At 36.5% G+C, this 14,119-nt stretch overlaps 1 protein-coding gene across 3 annotated transcripts in view; it reads right to left on the bottom strand.

Annotated features, from left to right (window-relative positions):
• Window positions 1-1,039: 1,039 nt before the first annotated feature.
• Window positions 1,040-14,119, bottom strand: part of LOC126194678 (protein phosphatase 1 regulatory subunit 14C) — a 940,541-nt gene continuing 927,461 nt past the window's right edge. For all 3 annotated transcript variants that reach the window (XM_049932878.1, XM_049932879.1, XM_049932880.1), the window contains 2 exons: window positions 10,776-10,817; window positions 1,040-6,033 (listed from right to left, as the gene is read on the bottom strand). In XM_049932878.1, coding sequence (XP_049788835.1) covers window positions 5,992-6,033; window positions 10,776-10,817 — 84 coding nt within the window. In that variant the 3' untranslated portion in view covers window positions 1,040-5,991. The remainder of the gene's footprint in view (window positions 6,034-10,775; window positions 10,818-14,119) is intronic.

The raw sequence follows: 14,119 nt of genomic DNA, 5'->3' as shown, positions 1-14,119 counted from the left end.
GGCACCGACAGAACTGCAATCTGCTATGGGGGTTGTCTGGCCCTAGTACCAGGATGTGCTGAATATGGTATGGGTATAGCAATTATTTACATAGTATTGCCCAGACAACAGAATGACTCACACCTTCTGCTGCTGCCGCCAATTGCTGCTTACAGGTCTTTCATCCAGCAAATGTGGTGCATGCTCCTCAATTTGACGGGCTGACCAAGATTGTGCACTGTTCATCTTTTGGGGTGCTGGAAAACCTGTGCTCTTAACACACTGAAAAGTCTAATGAACAGTGTATCAGATGGTACTTTGTGAAGGGGATATTTTTTTTATTTTTTATTGTTATTTTTTTTCTTGTTTAGATGGCACGGGCTTGAAGACTACTTGCTTAACAACAGCAGAAAATCATATCTTCCATATCACATGTGGAGTAGTATGCTTCCATTGTTAACATGTGGAAGAAACATGAAAATGTACAGAACCATTTGTGTAAAGGACAGTACAAACATCGAACTAATGGTAAATATAACAATTTAGCAATTTTTGGAAGTAGATGACACTAAGATAAATACCCAACATTGCATGTAATTTACTGCACAGTAACATGCACTAACAAGACTGAAACTACAGTACCCATAACACATACAACACAACTTACGTATAGTACCCAACGCTCATACTGACGTGCACACTAGAGTACGTCAATACAGAGAGACATGTACGGCAGCAGTCAGCAGTGTTAGTGGATCACTGAGGCAATGACTGCCTCTACAGTACTTGTTTCCTTGAATTTTACCTTGTCTGTCATGCAGGCAGACATATTGACAATCAAAGGTCTCCAGCCACTATGGACAATTGTACAGATCTCGGAAATTGTGTGTTTCCCAACCCATCTTTATGGAATTCTTTTTTTATTTTGATAATTAATATCACATTTCAAAATATTAAACACTTTTTTTAACACTCCATATAAATGAACGTATATGTAACATGAATGAATTCTTTTCTGTGATAAAATTAGGTAAATGACTGATTCTTCGCAGAACAACAATTTCAAAAAATCAGTTTAATGGTCTACAGTAATAAAACGTTACAATATGACAAAACATATGGTATTGAAATCCAAAATAAAATTCTAATACTACATTTAAAAAAACCACACTCATTCACACGTGGCACATAAATGCTGCCAAACAAAGTGTTTCACAGAATTGTAATTTGCTCTAGCCAGTTATCATGGAACAATTAATACACTTGTCTGTTACTCATCTGCTGCTGAGTGATGATCTGAATTTGGCAGTAAAATAAATATGGTGCACTAAAATTTATTATCACAATAAATTCTCATTGGAAGTAAAATGTGAGAGCACAAATACGCGAGAACTAGTCAGACATAAGTGACCGTCATACACCCAGCTTTATAATGACAATACCTCATTTTTACTGTTGTATAGTGAACACAGTTCCTGTTGGAGAACAGTTGCACAAATATTTCAAGCTTCTAATCTGTTAGTATGATGTGTACCTAAAATATGGTGTGTTCTTAAAATCATGTAGGATTCCTTCCTCTTGTACATAAACATACAGTAACTTACACAAATGTTTTCTTATGATTGTCACTTACAAAAAACTAGGTTTACACTGTTTACTACATGTGACTATATGACACATGAAAGTGAGCAGAAAATTATTTTCAGTAACAAGCATCTAAAACACTTCAGTCAGACATGCATTACTGAACATCAAACATGAAATGACACATTGACATTGGTTCCAATACTGAGTTCTATTAGTTTCTTTATTCCATAGACAAATATTTTCTTGAAATCTAATTACAGTATTTGAAATTATACAACAGTTGCTACTTCAAATGAAGTTACATCTATGAGTATAACACATTACTTCTGATGTAATGTTTATCAGAATATTTCTCAACTTTTAAACACCTGAATCTTATTACATTACATGGTAAACATTTATAAAAACTTACTAACATTAAACCACAGTCCGACAGCAACTTAAAGACATCTACAATAGCTAAATTTGGTGGCATTCATTATCTGTAGTACTTCACTTTTTAATGAACCTACATAGGCTGAACAACATGCAGTCTGTGATCTGTGGATGGAACAGTAGCATATGGACAGTATCATATTTACTTTCTTTGAAAATGCTCTCAGCATTAAGTAAAATGGTATTAATGGATCAGAGTTTACTACAATAATATCCTTTGCCTGTTCAACAGCCTGAGTGTAGCAAGCACTTCAGGTGCACATATATAGACAAATAAGGCAACGAATAAGGAAAAAATGGGATGACTCTTGCATGAACCAAGAAGTTTCACATAATACCTGCTTTGAAGTTGTTTATGTATGCTCTTGATTACATGGTCCCATAAGATATTAAAAACACAGATTCAGCATGTGTAAACAGAATTTATCTTATAAGAGAGCAGCAATCTGTCCCAAGAACAATGAACAGCAACTACAACTTAAAATTACATGAAGAAGTACTCAAAATTCACAGAATAGCACATTTCCTATGACAATGGGCCGATCCACATACTGTTTTCATTTTAAAATTTTCTTTAGTCTCAAGACTCCTTTATGAAATTTCAGTTAGAGATGGTAAACATCATGAATTTGTATTTAGAGAGCTCATCACTTCTTTTCCATAACTAAATATGTCTCACGAATAGAAATTTGCATTGTACCATCACATATATATGATTGAGATGTTGTGAAATTGATACAAACAAAAATGTAAAATGACTCTGTGTTGAATGAAAGTGTTTCAATGCTCTCATCTTTCCAATGATGCAGATTGCTGTAAGTGCAATCAATTATTTTTTCTTTTTTTTAATTAGGCCATTTTATCATGATTTATAAAGAGGAAATCTGACTTTGGCTGAACCAGCAACAGTAACTTACTCTTTTAATGAAAGTCTGTATTCAGATTATTAGAATGCAGCTTTAGTTGAAATCTTCAAATAATTTATCTACAAACTGCTGATATTTTTATTTAGTTTGTTTTTATAAACTATTATAACAATATAAAATGAGTTTTGAAACCGCTGAAGGATACATAGTTATTTATAAACATAATTTTAATATAGATTTTTGAAATTTGCTGTAAGAGCTTTTACTAATGTAACTGTTGACTTTCACCTTATTAATGTTCAAGTCAAGGCCAGAGCTACTCTTAAACAATGCCTGATAGTACTAGTATTAAAATAATGCCTTCCATCTGTGAGCAATGTATTATAATATACTGGCAGTATTTATTTATGTGGAAGACAAGGTGAAATTCTACCTTTTTCCAATAGAAAACTATAACTTATAACCAGAAAAATGATGTCGCAAAGAACTTTTTTGTCAGTGGGCTTAGGAATTCAAGACCTATCACTGGCTTGTAAGTTTCCTAGTTGCTTTATAACTATTTTTTTTCCAATGTGCATTTCACATCAGATTGTACACTGTAATGAATTGAAGTTGTGATTGTGATTGTAGGTACAATGAACTGAGATAAAGGAGTTATGTAAATTGTATAGCAATATTATCACATTAACCATATCTTGTGTATTTTAAAGCCAAATTGTTCCCATCACATAATTGTGGGACACAAAATAACATTAACATGATAAATATCGTAAATATATGACTAAAGCCGCATTAAATTGACAGCTAATGAAAAAACTTCAAGATGTGTTTCACAGTGGATACTCAATGATCTACTGAAGTGTGTAATGTACTTTGAGATCACTTTATTTACAAAAACAGCAATCAATCCATCATATGAAGATTACATCAGAGTGAAATCAAGATGTTACTCATGTTACAGTTGCACATTAACTGCCTACATACCTTGGATCAGTTTAAATGATTGCGAATTTTCAGTACTGATTCAAAAGGTACAACAAGATTAAGTCATATATGATCAGTTTACTGGAATCGTTAATAACACATTACAGTATTCTGATACTATACTGATTTCTGTCCAGTGAAGTCAAATATGTTTCATATTATAAGTAGCCATTACATTGCTCAAAATACAATGCTTTAAAGAATAAAGGGAAATAAAAGTATGCTTCATTAAGGAACAGTGTCTTCTTCAGAAAATACATATTTGTGACAAAAAACTTACACCTGTTTGAATATTCATTTTGGACTACATATGAGATCAGTTTAATTTTGATGCAGAGTTGTTTTGGTCATTAATACAACACTTCTTCATACATTTGATGTTGATACTTTTGGCTAATTAATATAAGCCTGCTTCAAAGTGTTTGTATGCACTTGTAATAGAATAGTAAAATTCAATCACTTCTTACAAGCTTGTTTATCAAAAGTTGGTTTTCTTTTTTTTTCCAAAACTGTACATGTTTCATAAAAAACATTGTATAAACAGTAACCATGGTACAGCTTTTTAGCATAAAATTGAATTACATGAGATAATTGATAACACAACAATGGTACAAAATTAAGTAAGAATGGGTGGTTTGTGAGACTAGCTATAAGTTTTCTACAATGAGAATCTCATTCTACTGACACCAAATACTTACTGCAAAAAAGTTGTTACATACAGGTATATTTACCACTCTGTGTCAAATGAGGTCTCGATACCACTACTATAAAACCTTTACTTTAGTTACATGACTTGTGTTCGGTTTCTAAATGTGCTAATAACTCAGTAACTCTAAATCTATTACACATTTTTTTAATGTTAGTATTTTTACCATGACAGGAGCAGTGCTAACAAGTCAATTAAAATGTAGCACATGAAAAATCAATTAAAAAAACTAAAAATCTGAGGGCTTCTTTGCATCGTACAATGTTCATAAAACACACAAGAAAACAGTCTTTCTGTGAGCCAGAAAACTTAAGATTTCTTTTTGTTGTGACAATTTTGTCTTCCGCAGTAGATGTACATCTTCAGATTTAAAATAAAGGTTGTAATGCAAAACCTAAACTTCAAAATAACACAAGGGCACTAGCAGTGCAATAAACTTAGCCTGAAACACATTTGAAGAGTTATCAGCAATGCAACATTCAGTTACATGAATAGATATGAGAAAAGAGGTGGCACTGATTTAATGACTGCACTTACTCAGAATGTCTTATTTACCAAACTTCATACATTGATGCAAACAGAATAATGAACGTAAATTTTTATATCAAATGTAAGGATAGTAAACAAAAATTTCATTTTTTCTTTCAATGCTCAACTAATTAACTCCTTATTTAATATTAGTCCTGCACACACTAACCATAAAAATCAATTTATCCACTTATAAGTCTAAAACTCAAGGCACAAACATAAAATATTTTTATATTCTAGAAATTTAGAGTTTCTCACAGAGTATACTAAACATCATCAATGACAACAAGAATAATTTAAGTACCTGTGAATTTTTTTTAAGTGTTGCTGTGAATAGTGAAATATGATACAAAATTTTTGCTCAGCTCTGACTATATAAGTAATCAAAATTTGAGATGAATAAAAATTTCACGACTCCTGTTAAAATGACTGACTCTGAAGTCTCTTGTTGTGTATTTATTGCACAGGAAAAAACAAGCATAGTAAACCAGATGCAAACAATGGAAACATTCAGTTCAAATATGAGAAAAGATGCACATCGCCAAATCGGAAACATTATTGCAGCTATATTTAATTACGAGCACCAGTTTACTAAATCACTGCAGTCTTCAAGCAATAATCTATCCACAAGTATCATTTAATACATGTGAGCTGGCCTACTAGTAAAATCAACTGATATTTTACAAAACAATTCTTTTAACTGGCATAAATAAAAGTGAAGCACAGAAGTGCACATACACACATGCACACGTCACACACTCACACATACAAATGCTTGCAGGAGGAAAGTGGAATACAGGGAGCACGAACGTGTGAAAGGCTGTTATGTGTGCCTGGCAGCCAATATTCCTTGGTGTTTCAATCTCCTGCAAGATGGGCTTGTCTGGCCTCAGTTTACTGCTGGTTTCAAAGCGTCTTGGCCCTTTCCAGCAGATCTTCCACAAACTTCTGCAACAGAAAGATGTTTGCTGGCAGCATATTTCACTATTACTTAAATTCTTACAAAACACACACACACACACACACACACACACACACACACACACACACACACACACAGAGAGAGAGAGAGAGAGAGAGAGAGAGAGAGAGAGAGAGAGAGAGAGAGAGGGGGGGGGGGGGCTGAAATTTGACTTACTCCATATTTCCATATCACTATATTATCTTCGTGGGGGAAGGGGGGGGGGGGGTACCCAAAATAATTTTAATGCCGCACCTATAAAGTTTTAGGTGTTTCGATATAGTGTTTTTTTTGTGCATACACATATTTTTAAATGGAACAATGCCTATTAACATTGACAAATTAGAAGCAGGGTAAATTAAAATGTCAGTGGTATTTGTGGCAGGACTCTAGTGTGAGTCATTTACAAGCTATCATATTTTGAAAAGTTCTCACACCAACATTTGTACAATACCTGTGGCAGCACACACTAAACAACAACAGAAGTATATACACTAGTTATGTGGGTCTTGGCCAGTAAAAACAAGACAATTGACCATCACAAGTTGTGTTCAAAATGACCACCAGCAGCAACAATACGAGCTTCCAGTCTGGTGTGGAACGATTGCTGCACACATGCTAGCATTTCAATGGAGATGTGCTAATTGGCTGCAGTGATACATCATTGTACATCATTGGATGTAGTTGGTATGTTCTTGTAGACAGTGAATTTCAACTTCCCCTACAGAAAAAGTCTACAGGTGTCAAATCTGGGGAACAGGCCAGCCAAGGTACAGTCTTCTGCATCCAATCCAGTGATTTGGAAACAATTTGTGAAGATATGTTGTAGTACTTCATGCACCATGAACAAACATAATGATAGTACCAAAGGTTCCTTCTTGTCTGCAGAGGTACGTCTTCTACGACTGGTACACGTGGCTTCATCACTAACCAATATAACGACACATCTAGAGTATCCTGTCCTAATGCCCATCTAAAGAAATTAACACAATGCTCATAACCGTTTCTGTGGTGCTTTTGATGGAGAGAGATGTGACAGGGACAGCATCTGTGTTGATGGAGAAAGTGTAGGACACTTGCCTGAGTAATGCCACTTCCACGTGTGATTGTGCATGCATGTATACTCTGCAACAGCAGCAACAAAATTAATTTCCCCCTCTTCTTTCATCACTTGTTTCCTCCTGTTACACTGTCTACGCATTACACTACCACTTTCACACACCTTGTTGAAGCGGTTGATGAGTAATTGCCAGGATGGTTGACATCTGTGGGGATATATTGCCTCAGACACTGTACAAGAACTGAATTATTCCTACACTCTCCATGCACCATGAGCACATTGGCTTTTTCTGCATTGGTACATCCCACTGTTCACTCATGACCTTACTGCTTGGACTATCACTCACTAACTTACTATCAAGTTGTAATGCACTCAAGGAACATACAAGCAGATTGAATGGCACAAACAAGTGTTGATGTGTAATCTTTCCAAAATACGATATCTCGTCAGCAACTCGCACTAGTATCCTGCAACAAACACTACTGACACTCTAATTTACCCTACTTTTAGTTTGTTAATATCAACAGGCTTGGTTCCAATTTAAGAAAGTGTATTTTTACACAAAAATACACTTTCTAAGTATTATTACACTCCGGTGATTGCCTGACTGTAAATCCATTCTTTGAAAACTGGAGTTTAATAGTACTTTCCATTTCCGCAATATCTGCAGTGCATGTTTGTTTGTATGTATGTATGTATGATATATGTATTACGGTCCACATTTTTTTCTAAACTGCTGGACTGGCTTCAATCAAACTTCGTACATATATATCATTTACTGTCTGGAAATCACTGCTGTGGAGGTAAGAGCAACCTACCTATCAAAGGGGTGGGGTTGGGGGGAAGGTGAAAAGGCAGTGCAGCCCACAACTTACAAATACCCATACTTTAGTCATCCAGTATTTGATAATGAAACCACTTAGAGACTTAACATTTTAAACCTTTATAAACCTTTTGCTCATTGACGGTCCTCACAAAATGATGAAAAGAAAACATTTACTGTTTACTACATTTTCACTGTTCATGCAGCAAAACTGCAACTTGAAACATGACCTATTAATACATTGCTTCTTTACCACTAACTGTATTCACAATACATTTTGCAGACAGTATTCGCAATTGTATCATTGTAAAACACACACTACTTTTAGTAGGGTAGTTCACGAGAATGTGCTACACCATCCATGATGTTTTAATTTATTACTTACTTACTGCTAACTGTAGTCTGCAGATAGTAGCTACAAACACAACTGCATGTATCTGGAAAATTATATTATTGTACAGCCCACAGCTCCAGAGAGACAATGTCATAAACATTGAGCTGTGCGAAAATAAAACTGCAGGGCAAAATTTGGTAATGATGCAGGTGAAATATGTGTGAAATATGTTAAATACATGTGAAATATATTTAACAAGTGCATATGTGGTCAAAGGTATGGGTAAAAAAGTTCAGCCTAAACCCCTGAACAAAGTCAACCAAATCTGACACACATTTGTTACAATCTGGAAATACATAATACTGGAGGGGGAGGAGGTAAGAGAACCACCAACTCCATATTTGAGTGAGAGTGATAACATAGCAAGAGATGGTGGGAGGAAGAGATGGATAAGGCTAGGGGGAAGAGGAGACAGGCAGAGACGGGGGAGGGGCAAATGGACAGAGATAGGGTAGGGGAGAGGAGGAGATGGACAGAAGATGGAAAGAGGAGGAGTTGGACAGAGAAAGGAAAGAGGAGATGATGGACAAAGAGGGGGATGAGGACATGGGCAAATATAAGGGGAGGAGTAGATGAAATTAGAAGGAGAGGGGGGGGGAGGAAGAGGTGAACTAATATGAGACTGGAATAAATACGTACCTGAGCAATGCCGAGTACTCAACTAGTATGATAATACATGCAGAAGAATAAAATATTAGCATAATAAAGTTAAACATATATAAAAAAATTAATTACTAAAATCAATGGACAGCAAACAGAAATATTTATGTGCTCTCATTAAGCGATGGACAATCCAGAAAAAGCAATGGAGAATCCAGAATGGAATAACTTTCAGACAAAAGGCATTCTTCTAAATTAGAAAACATGCATATATTCACACATGCACAACTCACACACATATAACCACTGCCTCTGGCCATTGAGGCCAAACTGTACATAACAACTGCGACTAATGGGAGAAGCAATATTTGGGTTGTGTGAGTAAGGAAGAGTCTGTGGTAGGGAGGGAGAGGGATAGAAATGGGGGGGGGGGGGAAGGTGTAATGTTGCTTGTGGGAGAGGGCAGGAACTTTGTGGGGACAGGATAGGACTGATAGGTGCAGTTCGGAGGTTTGAAGAAGGGGGAGAGGGAAAGGAGAGAGATAGAGGAGGGAAATAAGAACAGTGGATGTGTTGGTGGTACAGAAGGCTTTATAGTTCTGGAGTGGTAGCAGGGAAGACAATAGGTAGTTAAAGACAAGGAGTAGTGAGTGCTGCGGCCAGAGGGCTTATGGGAATGCAGGATACGTTGCATGGAGAGAGTTCCCTCCTGCTGCTTTCTAATTGAACATTACATCCTACAAGTGGTCTGTTTGTATGAATGGCCACAAAAAAAACTGTGACCACAAGACAGCTGGAACACCCAGTTTCTGAACATGCTGCCCAACACAATGTATTTCACTTCAATGACTGCTTCATTGCATGCACCATCTGGATCCATTGTACCAAAACCATTGTCTCTGAGTTGTGCAGGTGGGAACCCTCTCTACAATATAAACTATGTTCCTGTAACCCCCTGGCTTCAACCTTCACTAATCCAGGTCCTTCATCTACCTAACCCCTTCCCTGCTGCTCCCAATCCACCACTGAACAGCCTCCTAGTCCAACAATACACCTGCTGCTCTTCTTCCCCTCCTCTACTTCTCTCCTTTTCCTTTCATCCCCCCCCCCCCCAAATCGCCAATCCTCCCTAACCTCCTGACCACACCTGGCAGCCCAACCTGTCCCCACCACAACCCTGCATACACACACAAGTAGCATTACACTCATCCACACCCCTACGCTGCTATCCCTCACCCTCCACATCCACAGTCTCCTTCTTACCCCCACCACTCAAATATTAGTTCTCCCATCAAGCACAGCTGCTGTATGCCATCTGTCCTCAGTGGCCATACACAGTAGTCGTGTGTGTGTGTTTTCTGCTTTAGAAGAAGGCCTTTTGGCTGAAAGCTAAAATCTATAGCAGTCTTTCTCTTGTGCTTGTCTGTGACTCAACGTCTCCTCCATAAGATGAGTCATAATCTATCAGTTCCATAATATATTCCCTCATTTTCATTCTTGTGTCCATCTCGCCAAGGTTTAGTCCTTAAATACCACAGAGAGAAAAAAGACAAATATTGATTGCTTACTGACTTAAAACTCAACAAAAGGTCAAGAGAGACTACAGATTCTTGGAAAACCAAAATTAAGTAATCACAGAGTCAACAAATTTTTGTCAATATTTATCTGCTCCTTTTTCATTGATGAATACAGAATAAATGTTGGGTTTGAAAATATATTTGATAGGTAATCATCTAGGCCTGTCATAAGCCCATCCCCTCCAACCAATGCTCTTCACTGCTGTCTGCAGATGAATAATCTAAAAAGACATACATAATTGAATTTATAGTTGAATTTGTAACAAAGCACTCACTTTCACATCATGAGGTGACTTCTTGGCATCAGCGAGGAGCTCCTGCAATAAGAAAAATAACAAAACATTAATAGCCAACCTGAGATAATAACAAAGTTAACCTAGGGTAATGTGGAAACAGTTTTCTATCCAATGTACTGCTAAAATTTGCACTGTCATTAAGAAGATTGTGGAATAAGGTCTGCATTGCAGTTCAACTAGTGCAATAAATCAACTAATGTTTTCTGAGTGTTTGTAAACATCTAATGCAATATCAAATGTTTAATAAATTTTCAGTTGGCTTTCATTTATTTCTTTTTTTCTGTTTCATAAAATTTGTGTATTTTGGAGGTGAAGAAATATGGATATAAAAAATGTGACATATCTTGGGAATACATCTCTTGATTAACTGTCACTTGACCATGTGCCAAGTCAATTCTGTAGGTACCTAATGAAACTGTAAGGTATGTATTGACTAATTAGACAGGTCTTTGAACTAAAGTTAATACATTTACATCTCAATACACTTTACTTCATTAGTAAAGCACAGTAAATGACTGTAAAAATGTTATTTAAAGACAGTTTGCAATTATAATTTTGGTTAACCCCCTTTTCTCTCTGCATTGTGATTGCATTTGTCCTTAAAATAAATGCTACTGAAGGTGTATTTTATGTACTTCCCTGCTTTTGTAAACTTCCTTCTTTCTAGTATGCAATAATTTTTAAAGTAAAACAACATGATTTTTTTATAAGCACCACTTTTTTTTCTTTCTTTACATTCACATAATTTATCCTATAAGTGCAAAGAATATACTAAATTTGAAATAATAAATTGGTTTTTTTAAGCTCTGTTGAATTTTTTAGCTTTTCGGGAAGTTAAATCTACAAATGTTTGATGCATCTTCATCATGAATAATGCCATTTCTCTAAATAGTTTGATATCATAGATCACACTAAACTACTTGACAGTGTGGGGATTAGGGGAACATCGAATGGCTAGATAAAATCATACCCAAGTGGATAAAAGTAAGTGGTTGAAATACAACATAAAAGTTTTAACACATTAACTCACCATTCTTCAGATTATGAATACGTTAAATAAGGAATGCCACAAGACTCAGTACTTGGACATCATCTATTCCTATTACACTGTCCAGCACTCTAATGTCATGACCTGTCAAAAGTCTAAATAACCATCTTTTGTGGTGTGAACTGCTGGGAGACGTGCAGAAAGAGTCAATAAGGTTTTCGAAGGTACCAACAGGAATGTGGAGCTACGCCAACTCCAGTGTCATGGCCAGCTGTGACAGGTTTCTCATTTGAGGAATGACTCCTCTGCCAACAGCCCAATCAAGGTGGTCTCCCAGATTCTTAACTGGGTTTCAATTCAGGGATTTTGGTGGTCAGAGGAGTATGGTAAACTAATCCTGATGCTCTTCAAACCATCCATGTATGCTGTAAGCTGTGTGACATGTTGTACTTTCCTGCTGGTGGATGCCATTGTGCCATGGAAAAACAAACTGAAAGTAGGGGTGTACATGATCTCCAAGGGTAGATGAATACTAATGTTCATCCACTGTGCCATCCAGAAAGACAAGATCACTCAGGGATTGCCATAAAAGCATTCCCCAGACCATAATGCTCCTTCCTCTGGCCTGGATTCTTCCGATGATCATTGCTGGGTGTTTGCTTTCAGACATTTCATGCTAACGATCATCTGTTCAATGGAGCATAAAATGTGATTCATCTGTAAAGGTCACCCATCACCACTCAAAAGGTCACACAACACCACTCAGTGGACATCTAGTTGTGGTACTGATGTGCAAATTCCAGCCTTCATCACTGATGAGCAGCAGTCCAGCAAAGGTGCATGAACCAGACATCTGCACTGAAGACCATACACACTAATATTTGCTGAACAGATTTTGGGGAGACAATTTTGGTAGCCCCTTGGTTCCACTGGGAGGTCAGCTGCTCAAGAGTTGCATGTCTATTCGCCCACACACATCTCCACAGCTGTTGTTCATCCCTGTCATTTATAGCCTGTGGTGAACCACAGTTGCCTCAGGCTCATTTTTGGATGGTGCCATTTTGTCATATATCATAAAACAGCAGCACATCAGCAGTTAACAGATGTAGCCATTTAAAAACACTTCCACCCTTGCGAAAAAGCCAATGATCAAGTCCTTCTGGACATCAGATAGTTCCCTTATAACAATGACTGCACAGTTTTCAGCGTCTCCTCTACGTGCTTTATATACACTCTACTGCAACTGCAGCCACTTGCTATCTGTGACTGGTTATTGCATACTGATACCTAACATAGGCAATGGTCACATTGAAGTGACTGGATTTTGTATATGTGAATTACATGCAAAAATTCTGTGAGAAATTATGCAGTTTGCTGTTGATGATAGTGTGTTCATTATTGGAAAAGAAATGAAAATGTTTCATAAGTGTACAACAGAGACGCTGAACAGTACTGACGACTGGTTCTATCACAATATGTCAGTAATAACTGCAAGTAAGGCAGTGACACTGAATTTCTATAAAGTGAAAAATATAAGTGAACTATTCAGATTCAGTTATCTGATGCAGACTTTCAGAGTTATGGCTCCAAAATAATCTTAAATGAGGGACACGTACTTAAAAAAATCTATAAGAAAGTAAACACTGTTTGTTACTTATTGAGAATATTATAAGGATACTGCAACAAAGATTATTTGGAAACTGTAGACTTTTTCTACTCACAATATTGAAATACGGAATTATTTTCTGCGGTAACTCTTCTCTCAGTCAAACGCTCTTCCGGTTACAAAAAAGGATTACAAAAATTAATGGAAGGTGAAAAATAGGACAAGACCTGTAGACCACTCTTTCAAAAACTGGAAATCCTCCCATTTCCATGTGTCTATGTGTATGAGATAACTGTTTTTGTGAAAACCTATGCAATGGAAAATCCCACTCTCTACCAATAAAATTAAAATATTCACTTCCCTAATATGAGCCAAACAGGAATCCGTTCATATAAAGCCAGTAAACACCAGCCCAAATAAAAAAGGAACCCTGCATTATAGGAAATTTATTTATGATAAGCTTCCCCAGAAACTAAATCAAAAAATAACCTGTGGAAGTTCAAGTGAGAATATTTTGAAGACTCATCACTGCTTCTATATCCTGCAGGAGTTCACTCACACAGTGCACTAAACATCATTTATGTCTGTACCCAGACCCACTTTCAAGGGAGGGGGAGGGGGATGGGAGTTTGTTACCCTTAGCTCTCACGGAAAATAAAAATTTAGTGTAGTCAGGTGTTTTCCTTTCAAGAAAATGATCGTGATGTCTGTCAAGATTTTAACAGGATC

The sequence above is a fragment of the Schistocerca nitens genome, chromosome 7, assembly GCF_023898315.1.
Source record: "Schistocerca nitens isolate TAMUIC-IGC-003100 chromosome 7, iqSchNite1.1, whole genome shotgun sequence".
Classification (NCBI taxonomy): domain Eukaryota; kingdom Metazoa; phylum Arthropoda; class Insecta; order Orthoptera; family Acrididae; genus Schistocerca; species Schistocerca nitens.
The sequence above is the reverse complement of the archived record's forward strand: the minus strand, read 5'-3'. Positions and strand labels throughout refer to the sequence as shown.